General features: G+C 38.1%; 1 protein-coding gene across 6 annotated transcripts in view; it reads right to left on the reverse strand.

Annotated features, from left to right (window-relative positions):
• ap2a1 (adaptor related protein complex 2 subunit alpha 1) overlaps positions 1-23,956 on the reverse strand; it is a 56,365-nt gene that overhangs the window by 15,771 nt on the left and 16,638 nt on the right. For 3 of the 6 annotated variants that reach the window (XM_062036573.1, XM_062036570.1, XM_062036569.1), the window contains 13 exons: positions 17,395-17,588; positions 17,175-17,304; positions 15,735-15,836; positions 13,660-13,919; positions 12,885-13,053; positions 12,533-12,670; positions 12,110-12,292; positions 10,201-10,298; positions 9,870-10,101; positions 8,702-8,890; positions 7,513-7,667; positions 4,199-4,261; positions 1,607-1,669 (listed from right to left, as the gene is read on the reverse strand). In XM_062036573.1, the coding sequence (XP_061892557.1) occupies positions 1,607-1,669; positions 4,199-4,261; positions 7,513-7,667; positions 8,702-8,890; positions 9,870-10,101; positions 10,201-10,298; positions 12,110-12,292; positions 12,533-12,670; positions 12,885-13,053; positions 13,660-13,919; positions 15,735-15,836; positions 17,175-17,304; positions 17,395-17,588 (1,976 nt within the window). The remainder of the gene's footprint in view (positions 1-1,606; positions 1,670-4,198; positions 4,262-7,512; positions 7,668-8,701; positions 8,891-9,869; positions 10,102-10,200; positions 10,299-12,109; positions 12,293-12,532; positions 12,671-12,884; positions 13,054-13,659; positions 13,920-15,734; positions 15,837-17,174; positions 17,305-17,394; positions 17,589-23,956) is intronic. The other 3 variants (XM_062036574.1, XM_062036572.1, XM_062036571.1) reach the window with 2 other exon arrangements.

The raw sequence follows: 23,956 nt of genomic DNA on the forward strand, positions 1-23,956 counted from the left end.
GCGGACACTCTAACCACAAGGCCACTGAGCAGGTTAGGTGAGCTGCTAGTATTCTTTTTTTCTCATCTTCTACTGATATTTTCCTAAAGATACTTGGGGAAATGCTGAAAGAGCATAAAACAAAGGCTCTGGTGTCTTGTGAAGAGAAGATGTTAGAGAAGGGAAGTCTGGAAATGGCAATTTGTTTATACAAATGTTAGGGGAATACAAATAAAATCTATTATAATTATTATTATCACTTCTTATTTGCTCACAACGTTAACTACATCAGTTTTGAAGTAATCATGGACCCAGGCGACAAAAACAAGCAAAATACGTGATTAAAATTATAATTTAATATGCCTTTCTGCACACTGTCTATGCGGGGAAATGGGCTTTAGTTCTGCGGATGATGTCCCACCAAGAGGGGGCGGCATATCAAGTCTGGTGATGAAAAGGGGGCGTTCAAAGTACAGTTACCGGTAGTTATCTACTGATTAGTCAAACTAATTGATATTACGGGAGATGACTGGCAGATTAATTTTCAGAAGCAAACAATACATTAAGAGAGCTTGTTAGTAAAATGTTGGCCATCTGGACACTATGGATCCTTGAGGATGTGTGTGGATTACTTTTATACATTTTGTATATTAAAAATACTCAAACCAACCCAATGTAGATCAATATACGCAAACATCAACATCTTCCAACGCACAATAATGTAATATTTAATAACATGTCATTTATTGTATTTCTAGACCAGGGGTCACCAACACGGTGCCCGCGGGCACCAGGTAGCCCGTAAGGACTAGATGAGTAGCCCGCTGGCCTGTTCTAAAAATAGCTCAAATAGCAGCACTTACCAGTGAGCTGCCTCTATTTTTTTTAAATTGTATTTATTTACTAGCAAGCTGGTCTCGCTTTGCTCTACATTTTTAATTCTAAGAGAGACAAAACTCAAATAGAATTTGAAAATCTAAGAAAATATTTTAAAGACTTGGTCTTCACTAACTGACAAAGTAACAGATAACAGATTTGGTGTCCAGTTCAAAGTGTGACATGATTTATTTAAAAATTTGAGAGTTGACTTTTGTATTTTACATGAGTTATTATTTGTACAAACATGGTGCAAAGTAATTCATGATTTGTTAAAAAATGTTAGTCGGTAGCTAGTTAAAATGGGATATTGTGATTTCACAAGACTGTCTTAGAAGTGATCATTTGAAAATGTTCAATTTGAAAAATGTGCACTTAAGAGAAAATATAAAAATAAAGTGCTGCATATTGATATTTATCTGTTTCTATATATATCTATTGTGAGAAATCATTAAGATGATCAGTGTTTCCACAAAGATAAATATCATTAATTATTAATAATAACAGAGTTAAAGGTAAATTGAGCAAATTGGCTATTTCTGGCAATTTATTTAAGTGTGTATCAAACTGGTAGCCCTTCGCATTAATCAGTGCCCAAGAAGTAGCTCTTGGTTTCAAAAAGGTTGGTGACCCCTGGTCTAGACTATGCCAATTCAATGAAAATAAAATAATAAAAAATGAAATAATCCAGGGGAAAAATATATATCTTCTCTGACAAGACAGAGTGCATGCACGTAGAGAAAAAGCTTACTTGTTAAGAAGTTCATCAGCCTCAGACATAGGGGGAGCAGGATCCTCAGAGGGAGGAGCAGAGCTGAAAGACCACAAGACGCAAGGACGGGGAGACAGACCACAGAAAAAGGAGAGTCATAGATGTGTGTGAAGAAAAGAAGACATCCACACAACACATGCACACAGGCAATGCGATGCAGATTTGTTAAGAAGAATAGAAGAAAAAGAGGAAAAGGGATAAAATGCAGAAACGGTTAGTAACAGCATACAAAAATATTCATTACAAATACCAGCAGTATGTATTTGGACATTTTCTGATACAAATTGAAATGAGCTAAAAAAGATGCTGATATTCGGCTTTGACAAGGTCATCATTTTACATGCAACACAGACGACACCCTGCAAAGACAAATATATAAAATGATGTAAAATCAGGACTTAAAATGTTTGCATTTGCAGATTAAATGAATCTGGAACCAATAGAATAGAAAATGGGTAACTTTCCAAATACATTCAGACTGCACTCTACCACAGGCACAGTTCACATAATTAAAGCAGTACAGTACACACATTTGTAGTAGCTTGATGCCAATTACTGGTTTGGTGTGCAAAATACGTTTTTGTCCTCCTGTTGTGGAATGTTATTGTATAGACGTCGAGTTGCAGTGCATGTGCTCAGAAATGTCTTTTGTCTCTATTGTCCATGTTGTGCATTTAGTGGCCTTAAGAAATATCCATAGCCCTTGAACTTTACCACATTTTGTCACGATGCGACAAACAAATCTGATTGGGATTTTATGTGAAAGACTAACACAAAGTGGCACACAATTGTGAAGTGTAAGTAGTGATACATATGATTTTGTAAATTGTTTTTTTTTTACAAAAAAAAAAGACAAAAAACTGTGATGTACTAAAGTAATTAGCCCCAATAATTCAATCATTTGTGGTATCGCCTTTTGCTGCAATTACAGCTGCAAGTCTTTTGGGGTTAATATATACCTGCTATGCACATTGAGGCTGACATTTGTGCAAAAACAGCTAGTGTTTTTAAAACAAACAGCAGTTTTCAGACATTGCCACATATTCTCTATTGGATTTAGGGCTGGACTTTGACTGGGCCATTCTAACACATGCATATGTTTCCTTTTAAACCATTCTATTGCAGGTCATTATCCTGCTAGAAGGCAAACCACCGCCCCAGCCTCAAGTCCTTTGCAGACTCCAAAAAGTGTTCTTTCAAGATTGCACTGTATTTGGCTAGTCATCTTTTATCAACTCTTACTATCTTTCCTGTTCTTGCTCAAGAAAACTTGGTTTCTGGTTTTCATTCAACTATAAGCTTTCCTCTTGCCACTGTTCCATCAAGGCAAGATTTGTGTAGTGCAGTTTCCTCCACCTGGGCTGTGGGTCTCTGCATTTTAACCCCGAGTAGCCTTTTAGTTGCAGCTCTGCTCTTCGATCTCTTTGTTCGTGTGTTTAGGTGGACGACCGTGTCAAGATAAGACAAATCTTTTTTATAACCTAACCCTTAGGGGTGTGAATCTCTGGGCACCTAACAATTGGATCCAATTCCAATTCCTGGGGTGACAATTCAATTCAAAATTGATTCTCGATTCAAACCGATTCTCGCAAGATATTATTTGGTATAATAATTATAATGGTACTTTTTCAAAACAGGTTACAGGTTAGAAAAGCTCATTCCGGTTGCACATGGAGATGGCCTAAAAACATATTTTTTCATTTGGATTCTTATAATCGATTTTTTTAAAATTATTCATAGATTTAGAATTGGGGTGAATAAGAACCGGGATTCGGATGTGAATCGATTTTTTTGTGCTCCACTACTAACTCTGCTTTAAAATGTTCCACAACATTATCTCTGACCTGGGTGGTGTGTTCCATGTACTTGTGTTTGCTCCCCAATATTATCCAAACAAACCTCTGTGGCCATCAAACCAGCTGATTTATGCTAAAATTATTAGACTACTGTAGACTAATTATTACATTGCATCAACATTTGACAATTATTAGGCAACCTTTAAGGCATTTGGAGTAAAGGGGGATGAATACATTTGCACACCACACCTTTCAGTTCTTTTTTGGTAAAAAAAAAAAAAGTTAAAATCATATTATCATTTTCCTTGTACTTTACTATTTATTGTGTGCTACTTTGTGTTGGCATTTCACTCAGTGTGCAATATGGGTGTTAAGATCTGCAATCTGTATTATTTGTCACTCATTTTTAGTTTTTAATTACATCTTACTTTTGCTACTGTATGTAAAAATCTGCACTGCAACCACATAACTTATGTTACATTGCACTAATATGTCACTTACTGATAAAATGTTCCTACCCGGTGAATAGCCCTTTGAGACACTTGTGATTAAGGGCTATATAAATAAACTTTGATTGATTGATTGATTGATTGAATTAAATCTTGACAAATTCTGGATTTTTGATGCAAATCTAAAGTGAATGTGTCAGCAAGCTACCTATTAACAGAAACATACATGAACAACATTCTACGATATCAATGACATTATGGCAGTTTGAAGGTGCCATAATAGTGCTTTTCTAGCTAATGTCTATAGTTTACTACAAGGCCCTTACTCCGAGTCACCAGAACCCTCCACCAATAGGGAGTCAGAGGTCTCGGTGGGCTGTTCCAGATCTCTGTCAATGTCCAATCATGGTATAGGTCGGAGGACAGACGCGCACACAGACACACACAAGCACGCAGGAAAATAGAGAAAAGGAAAGGAGAGAAAAAGACCAAAGAGTCACATACACAGTAAGTTCAAATGAACAGACAAGTAAAGTAGACCTGCCAACCAAGGAGTAGTCCACACTAACTCTCACTAAGACTCTTATAAAAACAATTTAATAATCTGCTGACAACATTCAGTACGGCATTTTGGATACACTGTTTGGCGTGTGTTAAATAATATACATTACACGACACAAAGGACTAGTTCACACACATTCGAGGCACCCAAAACCCTTCCGAGTGACGGGATCTGCACCACAGAGTTTAATTTAGCGGCAGAAGGTCAGCAGCGGGGTTTGATATAAACAACTAAGTTAAACATTTTGCAATCTTACTGGACCAAAAATGAACAAAATCATGACCTTTAAATGGAGGTACATACTAAACTGTGATTAAATCGTACCATAAAACCCCTACACAAAAGTATGAAAAACCTTGCCCCAAAACGTTCAAATCAAAAATGTCCTCTTGAAATGTGAAGCGAGAGGGAAATGTCACATTTCAAAATGACAACCACCCCCCGTACATGCATCTGAACTTTCGAAATGTATTCTAAAAGTTTTAATGTATAGTCTAATTTTTAACACAAGTGTATCCACTTTTTCCCCATCTGCTGTTTGTTTAAATGTGACCACCACAAAAACTCTAAATTTAAAAGTGTTCCTCACTAGCTCTCTTGTGGACATAGAGAAATCAGCTAAAAAGGCAAAACATGTACATCTTCATTGGATTCACATGGATGCAAAACATTACACATTTTGAGGATCTTGTGCCATTCAAATTATCCTTTGCTAGTTTGTAGAAACAAGGACATGATTCCTTTTAGGGCTGTGAATCTTTGGGCGCCACGCGGTTTGATTCGATTCAGAACCGATTCTCAATTCAAAACTATTATCGATTCAAAATCAACACTTTTTAATAACAATGGGTGCCTGTTCTATAAATAACTAAATTCCTCCATAAAATACACAAACAGCTATAATCAATTTCTATTTTACTTAAAATAAAACTGGTTTTGTTTAAAAAAAAAAAATCTACTAAAACATCCAATAAAGTCAAATACAAATCAGGCAAGGTAAGTATCCAACACTTCTAAAGTAAATATGTACAACAGATATGGGCAGGACAGATTTAAAAAATATAAAAATAAAACATTTTTCAATCGATTTTTGATTTTTTGTAATAATTAAAGGCCTACTGAAACCCACTACTAGCGACCACACAGTCTGATAGTTTATATATCAATGATGAAATCTTAACATTGCAACACATGCCAATACGGCCGGGTTAGATTAGTAAAGTGCAATTTTAAATTTCCCGCGAAATATCCTGCTGAAAACGTCTCGGTAGGATGACGTTTGCGCGTGACATCACGGATTGTAGAGGACATTTTGGGACACCATTGTGGCCAGCTATTAAGTCGTCTGTTTTCATCGCAAAATTCCACAGTATTCTGGACATCTGTGTTGGTGAATCTTTTGCAATTTGTTTAATGAACAATGGAGACAGCAAAGAAGAAAGCTGTAGGTGGGAAGCGGTGTATTAGCGGCCGGCTGCAGCAACACAAACACGTAGCCGGTGTTTCATTGTTTACATTCCCGAAAGATGACAGTCAAGCTTTACCATTGGCCTGTGGAGAACTGGGACAACAGAGACTCTTACCAGGAGGACTTTGAGTTAGATACGCGGTACCGTGAGTACGCAGCTGCGGCTTCCAAACATTTGATCGCTTGCCCGTACGTGCGTGCCGCTATGTGCATGTCACGTACGTAACTTTGGGGACTTTGGGGAAATATATGTGCTGTATGAACTTTGCGGAGGTGAACGGTACTTTGGGCTGTGGGATTGAGTGTGTTGTGCGAGTGTTTGATTTGTATTGGCGGGTTATATGGGCGGGACGGGGGAGGTGTTTGTTATGCGGGATTAATTTGTGGCATATTAAATATGAGCCTGGTTGTGTTGTGGCTAATAGAGTATATGTATGTCTTGTGTTTATTTACTGTTTTAGTCATTCCCAGCTGAATATCAGGTCCCACCCGCCTCTCACAGCATCTTCCCTATCTGAATCGCTTTCACTGCCCTCTAGTCCTTCACTCTCACTTTCCTCATCCACGAATCTTTCATCCTTGCTCAAATTAATGGGGAAATCGTCGCTTTCTCGGTCCGAATCGCTCTCGCTGCTGGTGGCCATGATTGTAAACAATGTGCAGATGTGAGGAGCTCCACAACCTGTGACGTCACGCTACTTCCGGTACAGGCAAGGCTTTTTTATCAGCGACCAAAAGTTGCGAACTTTATCGTCGATGTTCTCTACTAAATCCTTTCAGCAAAAAATATGGCAATGTCGCGAAATGATCAAGTATGAAACATAGAATGGACCTGCTATCCCCGTTTGAATAAGAAAATCGCATTTCAGTAGGCTTTTAAGGAAGCGTTCCTAATAAAAATTACGATTAATTCAAAAATCTAATTTTTTTTTGACACCCTTATTCCTATTATCTTCCTTTGGCAAGATTGACATGTCCATCTATCCATACAAGCATTCATTGACATCACTATAAAATAGAACATAACTTTTAAGAATTGGAAGGGATATATATATATTTTTTATTTTTTTTAAATCTGACTAATATCTAAATGCACTTTTCTCCAGGTTGACAGGTCCCTCTATATTAGACAAAGATAGAGCAAAGAACAGCATGTCAAGTCAACCATCACACATAATTCACAATTACAATAGTTAAAAAAGCAGTCTTACTGGACAAACATATGACACCAAAAAACAGTTTGAGGACAACAATGTGACAGAATCTATGATCCCCCTTATGGTCCAAAACCCTTTTTGAGAGGCTCGGTTTAAAATGACCTTTAAAGATGTTCAGCAATTAAGTTCCCACTTTCTACATTCATTTTAAATTTGAGGATGTCTACACAAAAGGGAACTTGAAACATGGCCAATAAACACAGATCCATGAATTGGGTTACTTAAAATATACACAGAGGAGGTAATGTAACTTTTTGTAACTAGCTAACCAACAACACAATTAGGCTTGAAACCACACACACAATATTCAAAAGGCTCTACAGCTGTTCATAGTGGACTTTGTCTGAGAGGCCACAATGGAGTCTACATTTGCTCATTCGGTTGACTTTTTACCTTAGGAAACCATCGTCATTCACTGCAGCAGAAGGTGCAGCGGGCCCTGCTTCAGAGAAGACATCCACCAGTAGGCTACCGACGCTGGTTGGAGCCGTGCCAACAGGAGGTCCAGAACGAATGCCGAGGAGGTCTGCTGATGGTGATGGGGTGGACTGGAAGAAAAGGTACACTTAAACCACTTATTCCAGTAAGATGTTAGAAAGACAGACACTTGCTATTTGTAGAGGTTACATTTCAAGGGCCCTTCAAAGGAGAAAAAACAACTAGTTGGACTACAACTGGCAGACTCTCGCAAAGCTCTACTATCTATGAAGATATCCGCTGACGTCACCAATGGGAGAAACATCGCGAATGGGGCAGATTCTAAACGGCTCGTTTGGAGCAAGTATGAAGGAAGGCAAGATTGTTTTGAAAATATCTCCGCAATGCCACCATGGTTTTGATATCAAATGTTCAGGACTCATGTAGATTCCAAATACACAAAAACAGTTACCAATAGGGAATAATTGTTAGTTTGGCATAATAGGTATCCTTTAAGACCTAAAAATGTCACTATATTTGACATTTGCTTTTTGAAAGAGACAATCTAGAGGGTCTGAACACTCACTAATGACTAAATAAAGCCGCTAAGTTGGCAACACTGATCCCTTGTCCTCGTTTTGACGGATCAGGTGCCTATGAGGAGTGTTGAAGCAGAGGTACCGTCCTGCATCCAACATTGACATCCTGCATTCAGACAGCCCCGCTACAATATAGTGGGATAATATATACAATATGTTTATGAGTGTAACAAGTAGCGCTGACTCTTAATTGTGACGGTCAATATATATTTGTGACGGGCCGCCACAAGTAAAAGAATGTTTTAGATTGTACTTAAACATGAAGTGAATTAGGGCTGTCTTAAAATAGTCAGAGATGAATCTGATAGGACTATCAACCTCACAGTCAACTGATATTAATATTTGATTGATTTGATTGACTTGTGAGACAATGACAGCTGCTGGATTCATAACTGCAGCACTATTTTTTCCCCCGCAGATGTTCACCATCAAACAACTTCAACAAATTATTTACAATGTAAAGCAGACAAAAGAGATCTGACAATTGGAGGAACGAATGCCGGATTGTGTGTACTGGTCTGCGTGTGTGAGTGCAACTCCAAGTAGGCCGCAGAAAGTCTGCTTACAGCATTGGAGGAAGCCATTGCTGTTGTGTCGGGGCCCCGTTCACCGCCACCATTCAGCTCCCCGCCTTCCCGTTTGTTGTCTTCAAGGTCTGTCACGGACACTGCACCAGGACCCTTCTTCTTCTTCAGCTTAGCCAAGATTGAAGATTCTCTCTCGGGGAAAGGAGGCATTTCCTCCAAAACGGTGGCCTAAAAGAACAGGAAAATTAATAGAATGTTGACTTGAAAAAGGTCGCTATAGATAGGTTGCACAAATGCACAAAAGTGAACCAGAAAACAGTAAGTAAATATAATGGTAGGGCTATTCAACTAGAGGCTCTAGAGGTCATATCTGTCAAAAATCTGAGAATCAAGGTGCTGGACTAATATTCTTATTTTGAGAACATGTGACATTTCTTTGTCTATTTCATGTCAGTTACAAGTTTCTGAAATAAAAAGGCCCTGTTGTCCAAAATACAAATGTCCTGCAATGGATACTGGCTTTTAAGAGGTTAACAACACCTTATAAGTCTTACTTCCCCAAATGGCTCTTCCTTAATTCAAACACAAGCAATGTGTCTACACTGGTCCAAGTTCCTCTATACAACAAGGGCGCTTTGCTGTTTTTAAGAGCTTGCTTACTGCAAAAGAGCCATTCAAAGATATGACAGCGCTAAAATGTTTTTAGAAATGTTCTGCAAAAATATAAGTCCCTTCCAAGTTTTGAACTGAACTCAGGTGCCGGTCTGGTATCATTCCTAGACCGGACTTGAAGTAAATGTTTTTGTGTAGGGGTGTTTCGACCCCTCCACTCTTTTAATTGTCCCCCTGCATATAATTAACTTAATTAAAAATACTATATCTTACTAAATATTACACAAATTTGCTTTGTCTCCAAAAACACAAAGCGTAGATTTTGATGTTCTGTTCAGATATATTAGCATGTATTGATCCATTGGATTGGTTTTAGCATCTTTAAAGCAGAAAATGGATCAATCTGGCCTCGCAATCTTCAATTGCTATGTATTCGACCCCTTTTGACACCCTCAGTCTTTAGATCAAACTGAATCTTTTAGTTGAATAGTTACCCAGTAGCTTTTATGATGCTCATTGCAACTTTACGGCTGGGTTGTTTTTTTTCTCTCCCCATTTACAATATTAAACAAAATTCCATCCAACAAGAACTAACCAAGACATCGGTGCTGGCAATAGAAGAGAGCTTCAAATACTCCACAGCACGCTGCTGCAGTTCTACATCAGAGTTACGAATCTGGCTGTCGCAGCGCAGAACCTCCTGGATTGTAGTCTTGGTCTCTGGGAACAAGTTGATGAATTTGATGTAGGCCGACAGCAGCAGAGCACGAGTCGGGACGGAGCACAAATGGAACTTAGAGTGAAGGAGGTTGAACTGGACCAAGGGGCTAGAAAACACAACAAGTTACTCTTAGTGCTGCTTAAGAAATATTATGCTGCTATTGAGGTTTAAAAAAAAAATATAGAAGAAGAAAAAAAAAAGACACCTGGAACGGGGGTCACCAGCAATGAGATTACCAAATTCTCCAAGAATGTATCCTCCAACCTTCACCATGTTTTCATGACAGGCAGGGGCCTGCAGGGCCTGAAAGATAGAACCACTTATTTTATATGACATGATAAGATGATTAAGGGCTATACAAATAAATATTGATTGATAAGCAGCAGGAACATCCTTGTGCAGTAAAACCTCTTAAGTTGACATCTCTTGAATTAGCATACAACACAACCAAAAAAAATATTGTATGCACATGTATCACTTAAATCAGTTACAAGGACAATTTTGAAAATATTTTTGAACCTACAGCCGTTTGGTGACCTTACCTATCCCTAATGTCTGCATTGACAGTTCAATGTCTGTTATCCCACCTTTTACACCACCCCCACCTCAAACACCAGTGTGCATGCATTAACAACACACTTTCAGAAGGTCAACACTCTTCAATTGCTATGCACAGGCCTATTTACAACTGTTCTAAGTAGGGTATACAGTAAACGATTTGTTGTACGTTAGAAAAAAATCTGTCAGTGCAGGCAGGAGGGACAGCGTCCAATACAACTTCCTGCTTGTGGCTTGGGGCCAGTGCACGCATTAAAAAAAGTGCAGTTAAAAGTATGGCCCGCGCGCCGCATCAGGCCCACAAACAGGCTTAATCTGGCCCGCAGCCTGCAAGATGAGTTTGCTAAATATAAAATGAACTGCGATTTGTTAATAAAAGAAAGTTCTGTTCTAAAAGTGTCCACTGGATGTCGCAATAGCAATTTAAGTGTAACCCACGTCCCAAATAATACGGTTTAAAGATCACGTGTCAGCTAACTTTAAGCGCCCTGGCTGCCTTTACTCCAATCAGCGCAGGTGCAAGCAATCACCTGCTCCTGTTGCGTCTGGAAGCAGACTGATGCAGTAGCGATGCACAAGACCTTCTTGTAAATGATCCACTCAACAGAAAAAATTAAACGGTAAGATGCGAAAACCTAATTCAACTTGACCATCATCTTTGCAGTTAGCGTTTCGTGCAGCTTTTGCAATTGGTTGACAGCACGATGCGCACTCTGAACTCCATTGTAAAGATGGGTTTCTACATTGGTTGGTTGTTCCATTTTATTTTATGCTAAAGTCTACCATGTTCACATTGGTTAAGTTTGTAGTTATGTTACCTTGATTTCGGCTATGGTGTCATTTTGAACATTGTTTTGTTTATATTTTATATGTGTAATATTTGAATGATGATAAATGAATGTGCTGTGGGAGTTGTGGATGTCACCAATGCGACGGTTTGAGGAAACACTTAGTTGCTTTTCCAAACACATCTTTAATGGTGAACTGCTAACATGAAAATGCTAAACCGGAAGTGCTTAAAGTTTAATGGCTTTGTAAATATACTGAGACAATATATTTGTTCTATTTTTGGCCAAAGTAAAACAAAGAAAACAATCTGAAGTTGTCTTTATTTTGAAGTTATTATGCCAAGATTTTACCAGTCTGGCTCACGTGGAAATAGATTTTCCTCCATGCAGCTCCTGACATAAAATTAGTTTGACACCCCTGAGTTAAAAGGAAATTAGCATTTACTCGTAATTATTGCATTAACTTTGACAACCCTATTTTTTACATAAGTTTGTGATAAGTGTCAATGATGAATTTAAAAATACAACAAAACATGTCAACATACTCAAAAACAGGCTACTGTCGGCTGCAATCACACCAAAACAACATCAGCAAACTCAACTGTCTTACTCGTCGCGCACCCAAGCACACAAAGGCAGTACATGTTATGTTTACGGCAGTCAGAAATAACAAAACTCTTAATGCTACACAACTGCCAGGTCGCTACAGTAAGCCACAGTGATAAAGGACCACCTGTATTGTGTGAAGTTGCAATCAAAGTAACGTACCTCAAAGACCGTCTTAGCAGCATAGCCTTGGACATCATCGCGGTTAATGACAATCTGGATGACACGGTACCAGACCTCTTCGCTGACATAGTCGCCAGCAATACGGATGAGGTTGAGAATGGTGTCAACGTACCACGAGTAATCGACAGCGTACTTCTCAGCCAGTATGGCTACTTTGAGCACCTAGATGACAACAAAAAGCTCAGTCATTAGATTGTGTTGGCATAATTCTTGAATCAAATCAGATTTGTTTTTGTAAATCAATCTATTCAATTGCTATTGTTCAGGTTGAATTGCCTTAAATATTTGGCACTGAACAGAAATCTCATGTGCCAGTAGTGCTAACCTAATTTAGTTTTATCACTTGAGTGTACAGTAACTACAAAGATAATAGCCCATTCTTATTTCAGCGGTTTTACACACCATCTCCTCTCTGATGGAGTAGTCTGCTGTCTCAAGGTAACTGAGCATCTCAGCTACGATCTGCTTGGCATTGCTGCGATCACACATGGCATACAGCAGATCTGCCGCTCTCTGTCGAACACTAACATCTCTCTCCGTCTGCAGACACCAAAAAACAAACAGTAGAGATAAATCTATCAAACTGAAATATTAGGCACGTAGTGTATCAGATGTATTGTATGGTTTTCAAAGCAAGTTGTGATTTGTTGGAAAATGGAAACGGGTGATTAAATACAGTGTGGATATAAATCCGAGTGTTATTGCTACACTATTAAACTGTAATTTGATTCTATATCCAAGTGCAATGCATCACCTTTAGGGCATTTATGACCGTCTCAATGTGCGTCTTGACTGCTTCATGTGAAAACTCAGAACTGGCCAATGTACACATGCTTTCCAGAGCCAGGTAGCGCAGGTTAGTCTCTCTGTGCTGCAGGAACTGGCCCAGCTGATTACAGGCTCGCACAAGCAGATTGGGCTCACTGTGCAGGACAACACACCGTGGAAAGAACATTTCAGCAAAACACAGTTACAGTGAAACCTGCTTAAGTCGGACACATTTATGTCGACAACCCGTCTATGTCGACTAACTGAAAAAGTGACAGTCCAGTTTTTTCTTATTACTAAAAAGTGCCTGCTTAAGTTGGTGTCGACACACGTGGTTGACTCCTTTTGTTTACAAAAAATGAGGTCCAAAGGTATAATTTCTTGGAAAAATCACAGCACCTTCAGTTTAAAAAAAACTTCAAAATAATACCTTTATATTTCCACAGCAACTGGAAGAAAGATTTTTGCATGTACAAAAGCTTTGTGACATACAACGAAATTACTGCAGCAGCTCAGTTAAATAAGAGTATAACATTTATGAAATCACAAGATTTTTTATAAAATATGCACAAATGAAAAAAAATGATTGTAGGTTAAAAAAAAACTTTATCAACGCCCATTCATTTTAAAGCAAGTTTCGGTTGTCAGTTCGAGGGCTGTCGACATAAATGGGTTCCACTGAACATAAATACAAAATTGTATCCTGTAGTGGTTATGTATGTTATCTGTGTCTTTTCTTGCACTAAAAATAAAGTTCATACCTGTCGTAGTGGATGATAAGAGAAATAGCCTCAAAAAGGATAGCATTCTTAGCATTAGAATGCTGCACTTTCTTTGACTTGGGTGGTTCCTGGGCCTTGTTGAGGATGGTTTCTAGACACTCCACCAGACGACCCTTTACAGCTCCATCTTCAGGTGGAGGATAGCATTGCAGAAGACGCAGAAGCTTGCAAGAGAGCCATGGTGCTGGAACAAAGTAGTAGGTGTAGTCCTGCAGGTCGGTGGAGGCTGATGACACAATCTAAGTAACCATTATTACATGTTAGAGAAATAGGGGTGGTAATAAAAAAAAATAATTCACATTTGAATCAGGATTCTTATTTTTTAGGCATTCTTCACGCTAACTTGTTGCACATATATGTCATACATACACTCTTTTTCAGGGCAAAGTTCAGATGTATCAAGAGTGAAATGAACGTATAAATGTGCGGTGCCTCATGCCAACTACACGCTGGCAAATGCACGCTTCTACAAGCTTTCAATCCTTTGGCGACACTTAAAAGTGATGCTGGAAACTGTTCTAATAAACAAATGTGACATCAATTATCCTCAGACTCAGTGATGTGCACATCAGAAGCACAAGTCATGTGCAAAACAATATCGTTCAAAACAATGGCTGCTTTAGCAGAATTAGAAGACTTTGTAAATAGTGCAATGAAATGAAAATGTGTTTTCAGAGAGAGGATTTTCTTGTTGATGACTTGTCGATTTTCATTTAAAATATCCCTATTTTCTTGAGAAATTTACAATATTTTTAACTTAAATGTTGACAGGTATAGACTGTGTCTGTCCCTGAGTCGAACCATGCCAGCTGTCTGGGAAATAGCAAGTCAGCCGTCAAATTCCCATACAATTAAGCTGAACAGGTCAACTTTAAAACACATTTGCAGCGAGAGCCGGTGTTCCTAATGTAATAACTGCTGTCAACTGGACACACATCGCTATAAAAGCACCATTACTTGATAAATGTGTGTACGCCTTCTTTTGAGATATCTCTTGAATGTGTGTTGAATAAAGTCTATCCAACCCCATGTCAACATCAAACATTTTGATTCGATCAAAGCGCAGATCATATGTGACGCGCAAATGCAATGAACCAACTTTGTAGTGATGTGGCCTGCAGGGTTCAACGTACGTTTTATACACTACCGTTCAAAAGTTTGGGGTCACATTGAAATGTCCTTATTTTTTAAGGAAAAGCACTGTACTTTTCAGTGAAGATAACTTTAAACTAGTCTTAACTTTAAAGAAATACACTCTATACATTGCTAATGTGGTAAATGACTATTCTCGCTGCAAATGTCTGGTTTTTGGTGCAATATCTACATAGGTGTATAGAGGCCCATTTCCAGCAGCTATCACTCCAGTGTTCTAATGGTACAATGTGTTTGCTCATTGGCTCAGAAGGCTAATTGATGATTAGAAAACCCTTGTGCAATCATGTTCACACATCTGAAAACAGTTTAGCTCGTTACAGAAGCTACAAAACTGACCTTCCTTTGAGCAGATTGAGTTTCTGGAGCATCACATTTGTAGGGTCAATTAAATGCTCAAAATGGCCAGAAAAAGAGAACTTTCATCTGAAACTCGACAGTCTATTCTTGTTCTTAGAAATGAAGGCTATTCCACAAAATTGTTTGGGTGACCCCAAACTTTTGAACGGTAGTGTACCTTCTAAGTAACAGCATTGTTGGTAACAGACTACAAGCTGGCATTGGTGGCTAATTTCCCGTCTTTACAGCATTATTTTGAGTCAGTGGTTAAAGTTAGTGCCTCGCTGTTTTTTGCAGGTTAAACTACATCATCACTTTCAATGAAATTATTTTTCATACCGTCTTAAGGTTTTTTGCGGATAGGGGAATCTCAGGCGCATGGCTAAATTGAATCTGTTTTGGCCATTTACTGTACATGGGGCAAACAACAGGGAAGGGGCCAGCATCTCCAACATGTGTGCTCAAATCTAAATGTGCCTGGATTCATGAACAACCTTGCATGTTATTAGTAACATGTTCTGCATGACAGTAAATGCAATGCATTCAGTTCAAGTGTGACTTACTCTGCTGAGTCGAGACACTGCCAGGGAAACACAGGTCTTGAACTCATCTGGATTCTTCTGGCTCAAACAAGTGATAAGTGAGATGGCTGCCGTCACCACTCCCTATAAAAAAATAAGGGTGAATAAGGGTTAATCCTCAGTGATAGCTCAGCGCAGCAGATAATAGACATATCAATTGAAATAAAAAAGAATTGATATAAACTGTTTACTTGAATTAGATTTACAGTGTCCTTATAGTTACAGGCGTACTTTTTGCCTTGCAGAGAGCACCATCAAACACTTACCATTCCCAATTTAAAGCAAAGAAAATAAATCAATGAATATGCAGGGGAGCGAATGCCGTTGGGGATCAACTTTACTTAGACTCATATAAAAAGGGGCAGCAGCTAAAAAGCCTGTAAAAATGACTGTCCCACAAAAGGAATAATATTAATCAGTGTTTCCCACACATTCATTTATTTGTGGCGGCCCGCCACGAAAGAATTACGTCCGCCACAAATAGATTTTTTATTTTTATTTAATTTTTTTATTTATTTAATTTTTTTATTTTTTGTCCTGTCCAGCTTCTCAGGCAAGTCATATAGTTGATGTAGATGCTCATATAGGCTGTTCAGATTTACTTTACAAAAGAGAAGTGTAAGATACTTCTCTTGTTGCCTTATTTGTATTTGACCACTACTGTTTTCTGTTTATTTGTTACTGACTGTGGCAGGACACCTCTGCCTCTGTTTCACTTTATGTTGCTGGTAAATAATATGGTTGTAGTAGTAGGCTAAAGTTAAATTATTTAGTATGCACTAATTAAAGGGGCAGAGCTTTAAGAGACATTTTAGCTTTTATATTTTATAAGATATATTTTTTGTAAGAACCACAATTAATAAATATATTTCAGTGAATAACTTATTGTTCAAATCTGTATATAAATATGTACATAAAGTGTTGTAATTATATTGTAAAATGGATGGATGGACGTTTAAAACAAAACTGTTATTATTAATTAGTAAGTATACATTTTTTGAGCCTTTTTAGAGAAAATCATATCATTGTAGTAAATTATGCAAATTACTCGATGATGTCATGGTGACCACGCCCGTAGCCACGCCCCCACCGCCACAGGTATCTTGGCAGTTTATGGGAAACACTGTTAATATTAGGTCTGCTTACTGGTGAGGGGCCAGTTCATTGCCCAATGACTGCCATGTGCCCTTTAGAAAGTTACAGAGCCATAATTGCTTGGGGCACACTTTCATGTGCAGCCCCATCATTGCATGCTATGAGGATTTTGCTTATGCACATAGGTATTATGTTGCATTCATATCATTAGAACACTCGACATATCAGTGTGGAAGTGTTATTTCCTAGCAAACAAATTAGTCTATTATTATTCAATCAATATTTAAAACTCTTTTAAATTAAAATCCAATTAAACCCAATTCTTACCATATGTTGGTCATTGAGAAGGTGCACCACGCGGGATGTCCACTCCCCCATCAGCACCAAGTCAGGGGATGTCTTATAGAGGCGCAGCAGACAGAGAGCAGCTGACTGCTTCACACTATCCATGGTATCACTAGGGTACAATGTTGAAGTTAAGTGTAGCCTCAAGGAGGCAAAATGACAAAACCACCATAGAAAACTAAATAAGATGTCTCCCACTTACCCAGCAACCAAGATGCGCGGGATTTCACTGGCGAAGGCCTCCGCCATCTCACGGCTGCCAACGTTGGCAATGCAGTGAAGAGCCAGGCACATGAAAGTGGGGTTGCGGCTGGACAGGTCATTTTTGATGGCGTTGTTAATCAGACGGATGAGCTCACTGTTGCTGTTGACCAGCACTGAGATGAAGAGATATCCCTGGAGATTGAGAGGGAAGGATGAGATAGGAATGATAAGCAGTACCATTGCTCAACACAAAATAACCCAATCAAAACAAGTTCCTAACTTTTATGCACTCCCTGCGATCCCAATAAAGTCATACTATTTGTTTTTAATACACAGTGCCAGACCCGAACATATCTGATTTAAAGATATCTTTCATGTCAAACAAGTCTTTAACTTGTTCTTTCTTTTACACAAAATTAAATAGCCTTATCGTAAATGTCTAATTTACATGGCAGTTTTAATTTGTGTCTATGGTAAGTTTGTCAGTGGTTCACAATTTACGATCTGCTCTTTCTATCACAAGTGCTGGAGGAATTGCTTTAAGTAAATTAGATTATTTCGGAGTGCATTGCCTTCTATTATGAAAGTTTGTGAAATGTTGTTTCTCTGTTTACGGAATTGGTAGACTTCACTGCATTGACAGGCAGATGGACCACGTACCGTAGAGTCAGCCATGGATTACAAATGGGTCTCCGGGCATGACAACGGACAAAAAAATACACCCAAGGCAACAAGGGACTGTCTCAAGAAGAAGCAAATTACAATCCTCAAATGGCATACCCAGTCTCCAGACTTTAATCCTATTGAAAATCAATAGCATACATTTAAACTTACACAATCAGAAATTGTTTTCCAATTCACTAACATTAATAGTTACTCATTTCTAAAAATCACAATAAAAAGGTCAGATAGGTGGTTAAGCACTTTTTCTTGCGAGAGACATCAAAACAAGGGGACGTTTGAAGACAAGCACCAGACATAACTACTTGTGCTTTGTAGATAAAAAATATAAATGCCACAGTGGGTGATTAAACGTAGACTTCCTGACACAAAATAACATTTTCTTTAGAATGTACAGCTCAACTAGCACATTTTCTTATAATCTCTATTGAGTTGCACATGTGAATTGGGCCAAGTGGATTTGTGTGGAACCCTGTGGGAACTCAAGGAATGTGGTGTAGTTTTGGACCTGCTCGTCACAGTTCCGTGGAAGTTGAGTCTCATACAATTCAGATATCCAGACCTGCCAACTTTAAGGAATTGGCCCTTGGGCCACACTTTCGACAACCCTGCTTTTATGGCTCATCAAGGTTGAGCGTGTGACATGATGTCACTCACATGAGCAACCAACTGTTGTCGACTGTATAGCTTGTTAGCCTCAATCATCCCAAGCGGTAATTAAAGAGAAAAGGGAAGTGTTACAAGAGCTGAACTTAATCATGACTAGACAAGGAAACATCACTTAATTTGGCTGTGTCACAAAAACATTGCAAGTGCACTTTGAAATCTTTTATAACTTTGTATGCATTACTATACCTTAACCGTGGTTACCTGAAAGGCGGTGTGGGTTGCTTAACGGTTAGTCAAGGCATATGTCAATGCACAGATGAGTGTGGGAACTCCGACTGGTGTGCTGGCTGGTACATTTCACTACAAAATACACCCTAAAGGGACTTCAGATATTACTGTTACCAGGCTTTGAGCAAATAAATGACGTGAATTCAATTAAATCATTTGGGGTCTTTTTTAAGTTGCTTTAAATTATGCACGCAAATAACCTGTGATACTCATGATTAATCCAAATTCGAAAGTGTGATTATTCTAACAAAAATAATGATCATTTGACTGACAGCACTAATATTTACACATGTTTACTTTATTTATGGATAATTATATTTATATATTGTTCAAAATAAATCTTATATGGGGAAAAAGATGCATCAATTGGGATAATCTAAATAATTCTTATAATTGTTGAGCAATTCAATCAAAACGAATTGTGCCCCAGATGGTGCACAACTGCACATTTACTCATAAACGCTATTTTTGCTCGCAACCAATGTTCCCCCTAATTTTTCATGTGTTTGACAAAATACACAAACTTCCCAAGCATCCAATGGACCACATGTGAGCAACATTAGATGTGTACACTGTCACCACACCAGCCGTTTCCTCGCTTCCCTGCTCCCTGTAAGTTTATTGTAGATCGTAAATCATGCCTCTCACCTGGACATGAGACGTCTGAGTAGGTAATCCAACAAGTTGGGACAATTTGAGAGCCAATTTAGGACCTGGAACTGGTGAGAACGAAACGAAAAAGGCTTGTTGCCCCCAATTGTGAGGATTATGAGACATTTTTCATCTAAATCTTGAGGCCGACTTTATTTAACATCTATATGCTCCCACTCGGACAAATTATGCAAAATAATAACATTGACCATCATTGCTATGCCGATGACACCCAAATCTATGTAGCGCTATCACCAAATGACTATCGCCCCATAGATCTTCTGTGCCAGTGCATTGAGCAAGTCAAACACTGGATGTGCCAAACTTTCCTACAACTAAATTAAGATAAAACTGAGATCATTGTTTTTGGTGCTAAAAAAGAAAGGTTTAAAGTCGTCCAACACCTTCAATCACTGTCCCTGAAAACCTCAAATAAAGCCAGAAATCTTGGGGTTATTTTAAATTCTGATTTACATTTCGACAGTCACATCAAATCAGTAACAAAATCGGCCTACTATCACCTCAAAAATGTAAAAAGACTTAGAGGGCTCATGTCAGCTTAAGACTTTGAAAAACTTGTGCATGCCTTTATTATCAGTAGGCTAGACCAGTGGTTCTCAACCTTTTTTCAGTGATGTACCCCCTGTGAACATTTTTTTAATTCAAGTACCCCCTAATCAGAGCAAAGCATTTTTGGTTGAAAAAAATAGATAAAGAAGTAAAATACAGCACTATGTCATCAGTTTCTGATTTATTAAATTGTACAACAGTGCAAAATATTGCTCATTTGTAGTGGTCTTTCTTGAACTATTTGGAAAAAAAGATATAAAAATAACTAAAAACTTGTTGAAAAATAAACAAGTGATTAAATTATAAATAACTTATATTCAATTATAAATCAGCTTAAAGTGCCCTCTTTGGGGATTGTAATAGAGATCCATCTGGATTCATGAACTTAATTCTAAACATTTCTTCACAAAAAAATAAATCTTTAACATTAATATTTATGAAACATGTCCACAAAAAATCTAGCTGTCAACATTGAATATTGCATTGTTGCATTTCTTTTCACAGTTCTTTTTGACAGACATTTTATTGAGAAACCTGAGCTTGTGCTTCACTGAGTTTATGAACTTACATTCATATTTTGTTGAAGTATTATTCAATAAATATATTTTTAAAGGATTTTTGAATTGTTGCTATTTTTAGAATATTTGAAAAAAATCTCACGTACCCCTTGGCATACCTTCAAGTACCCCCAGGGGTACGCGTACCCCCATTTGAGAACCACCGGGCTAGACTATTGTAATGGTCTCCTTGCAGGTCTTCCCAAAAAAACTGTCAGGCAGTTACAGCTTGTTCAGAACGCTGCTGCTAGAGTTCTAACAAAGACCAAAAAATGTGAGCACATTACACCAATTCTTAAATCCTTACATTGGCTCCCTGTACATCAGAGAATTGATTTCAAAATCCTCCTGCTCACATATAAATCACTACATGGTCTAGGGCCCAAGTATATTACTGATATGCTCCCACTATATAAGCCCTCTAGATCACTAAGATCTTCTGAGACCAATCCGTTAGCGGTTCCAAGAGTAAACTCAAATCAAGGGAGAGCATCATTCAGTCACTATGCAACACATAGCTGGGATAAACTTCCTGAAGATGTCAGACTTTCCCCAACTCTGACTACTTTTAAAACTAGACTGAAGACTTTTATGTTCACCTTAGCTTTCAGCTAAATATTTTAATCTTTTAACTTCTGCACTGTTTTTATTTTTATTGTCTGCATTTTAATTTTGCTTTTATTTTCTTTCATTTCACTTTGTTGTCTGTGAAGCACTTTGAGTCTGCCTTGTGTATGAAAAGCGCTATACAAATAAAGTTGCCTTGCCTTGCCTAAATGAGAATATATGAACATCCCGGGAGTCAGCATGCTAATGACGGCAGACCTTGCACAGTAAGTGATGTTTTATTATGTTTGTTTGCTCTCATAAAGTCTGCAATGAGCAGAAATCAGTGATGCGTTTTTTAAAACTAATGCGCCGTGAATGCTTAAAATGATCAAAATACGTAAATATTAAATGTTATTATAAATGTGCCTGTTACTACAGTACATATATACTTACATCATGTATATAAAACCCTAATGGAGGTGTTTGGACGTTTTTTTTAGGGTCTCGATAGGCAGAACTGAACGGCTCCCATAAGCTCCATTGTAAGCAGAATTTTGATCACAATTATTTATTATTTAGAATGCATTAAAAAAAAAAAACATCCGTCGTCATCTCCCTCATCGTGATTGTGAACGACAGGCAAAATTCCAAAAAAATTGCTGTTCCCCTTTGACGACTTGGCAGTTACAGTTTGTGTGGTGTCGGAGTCTTCCAACAGTTTTTGTGGCCGTGAACGTATCACTGGCTGAGCAGAGTGTTAGCGTCTTTTGACGCAAAAGAAAGAAAGAGTGGATGCTGTCAATACGATACAGTATGTAGTTGGTTATGGTGGGATTATGGCAGAAAATTACCAGTTTTGCTAGATAGTAGTTTTGTTGCTGATGTTGTCTTGGTGTGGTTACGGCCATCAGTAATCAGTTTTGCTCAATAAAATGATTGATGCAGAAACATCCTTCTCCTCCTTAAAATGTCTCGGCAGAGGTCGTCATTGTGAGCACTCGTCACCTGTCACTCACATAATTGCTTTGCCAAATGGTACATAAATTATGTGTTTTTATTTTTTTAGAGTTAGGTTGGATTTTGGATTTGGTGCGCTGCATAGATTTTCCGTACGTAGAGGGCACGGCAGCAGTGCGCAATTGCGCAGCCATGCACCTTAGAGGGCGCACTGCTCCCAACCAAACGCTTACCAAATAGCGGAGTGACAGCTTGTATACCAAAAAAGGTGTGTATTTGGGGTTTTCCCAATTGCAAAAGAGTTGCCTCATATTCGGGTTAGTATGGCATTCCCTACAATATTGTTGAACTCCAGACTTGTGTTAAGGATGACACCAAGGTATTTGATCCCCCGTTGTGTCAACATTGTAGGTCAAAAATGTCTGTTTTAGTGTGGTTTATTTATAAATGTATGTTTGTGTATAATAATATGTAAACTTCCATATAATTACAAAAGAGGAGAATAGACATGTTTTTTTTACATTTCGGTTTTAAAATATGTCTCAAGTTCAATGCCCTTTAGCTGTACAATTCCGAAGATGAAAAATAGGCCTTGAAAGTTGAGTTTGGACTGTCACTACACATGACGTCAATACTTCCGTTTAAGGAACAAACGCCAAAAGGATTCTCCACAAGTATGCTTTTTCTTTAGTGTATAACACTATACACAGTACGTTTCTATGCACTGAATTAGTCTGATTCACCAAATAAATATTTTTTCTATTTTCACAAGTGTATGTGAAGACCGTGACCTTGTTTACATGCACTCTCTAATCCGACCGTTGACCAAATACAGTGTGCCTCTACTATGCTGTAGGCCAGTATTTCTTAACCATAGGCTCATTGTTGGGCCTCCAAAAAATATCTGTTTTTTAGCTGTGGTCCCTATGAGCCGCTACAGTACTCAGTTCTAATACACATTTCCAACCACTTTGGGCAGTAATGACGATATCAAACTAACAAAAACAGTCTGGAGCTAAAGTCATAGAAAAGTTTCTTTAGTTTCTGTGGTTTATCCGTGATACAGTGCTCAATACCCGGGTAGAGCGGAATATACGTTAGGTGAGGAAAAAACACAAGAGGCTATATCAGGTTTCCCTGCGAAACAGGCTTGTACTGTCTCAAAAGTGTGTATTTTTTGTACTACAATAGGAACTTTAGTTAAGGCTAGAACCATTTATTAATATTTACATTCTTTTTTTGGGGAGAACGCTGCTTCACTGAACGAATACAAACTTTTCAGTTTACGAATCATGTACAAGAAACAATTAAGTTTGTTAATGGAGGTTCCACTGTATATTAATCAGATTTTTTAATATAATTACTTTGTTTACCTGTGTTTTAAAAGCTGGTTTTAAGCCAATATATGCATAAATTGATTGAGTTTTTGTGAAACACACTGAGTGATGGCAAACAAAAGTGATGAAAACCATAGAGCCAGATATGGACTTTATCCCCACCTGGGAATGTGGTATGCTCTGTCCTGGCTGTTCAGCACAATAAGGCTTTAGTGTCAATAAGTTGAACATTTTAACAATAAAAGAACAGAATAAACCCCATAAACGCAGCTGCATCAAGTATACGCACTTTTTACACTTTAAGTGTTTAGAATGTTAAAATGCTCTTACCTATACAGTAAATAAGGCTACATAATGAACT

Source organism: Entelurus aequoreus, linkage group LG25 (assembly GCF_033978785.1).
Source record: "Entelurus aequoreus isolate RoL-2023_Sb linkage group LG25, RoL_Eaeq_v1.1, whole genome shotgun sequence".
Taxonomy (NCBI): Eukaryota; Metazoa; Chordata; class Actinopteri; order Syngnathiformes; family Syngnathidae; genus Entelurus; species Entelurus aequoreus.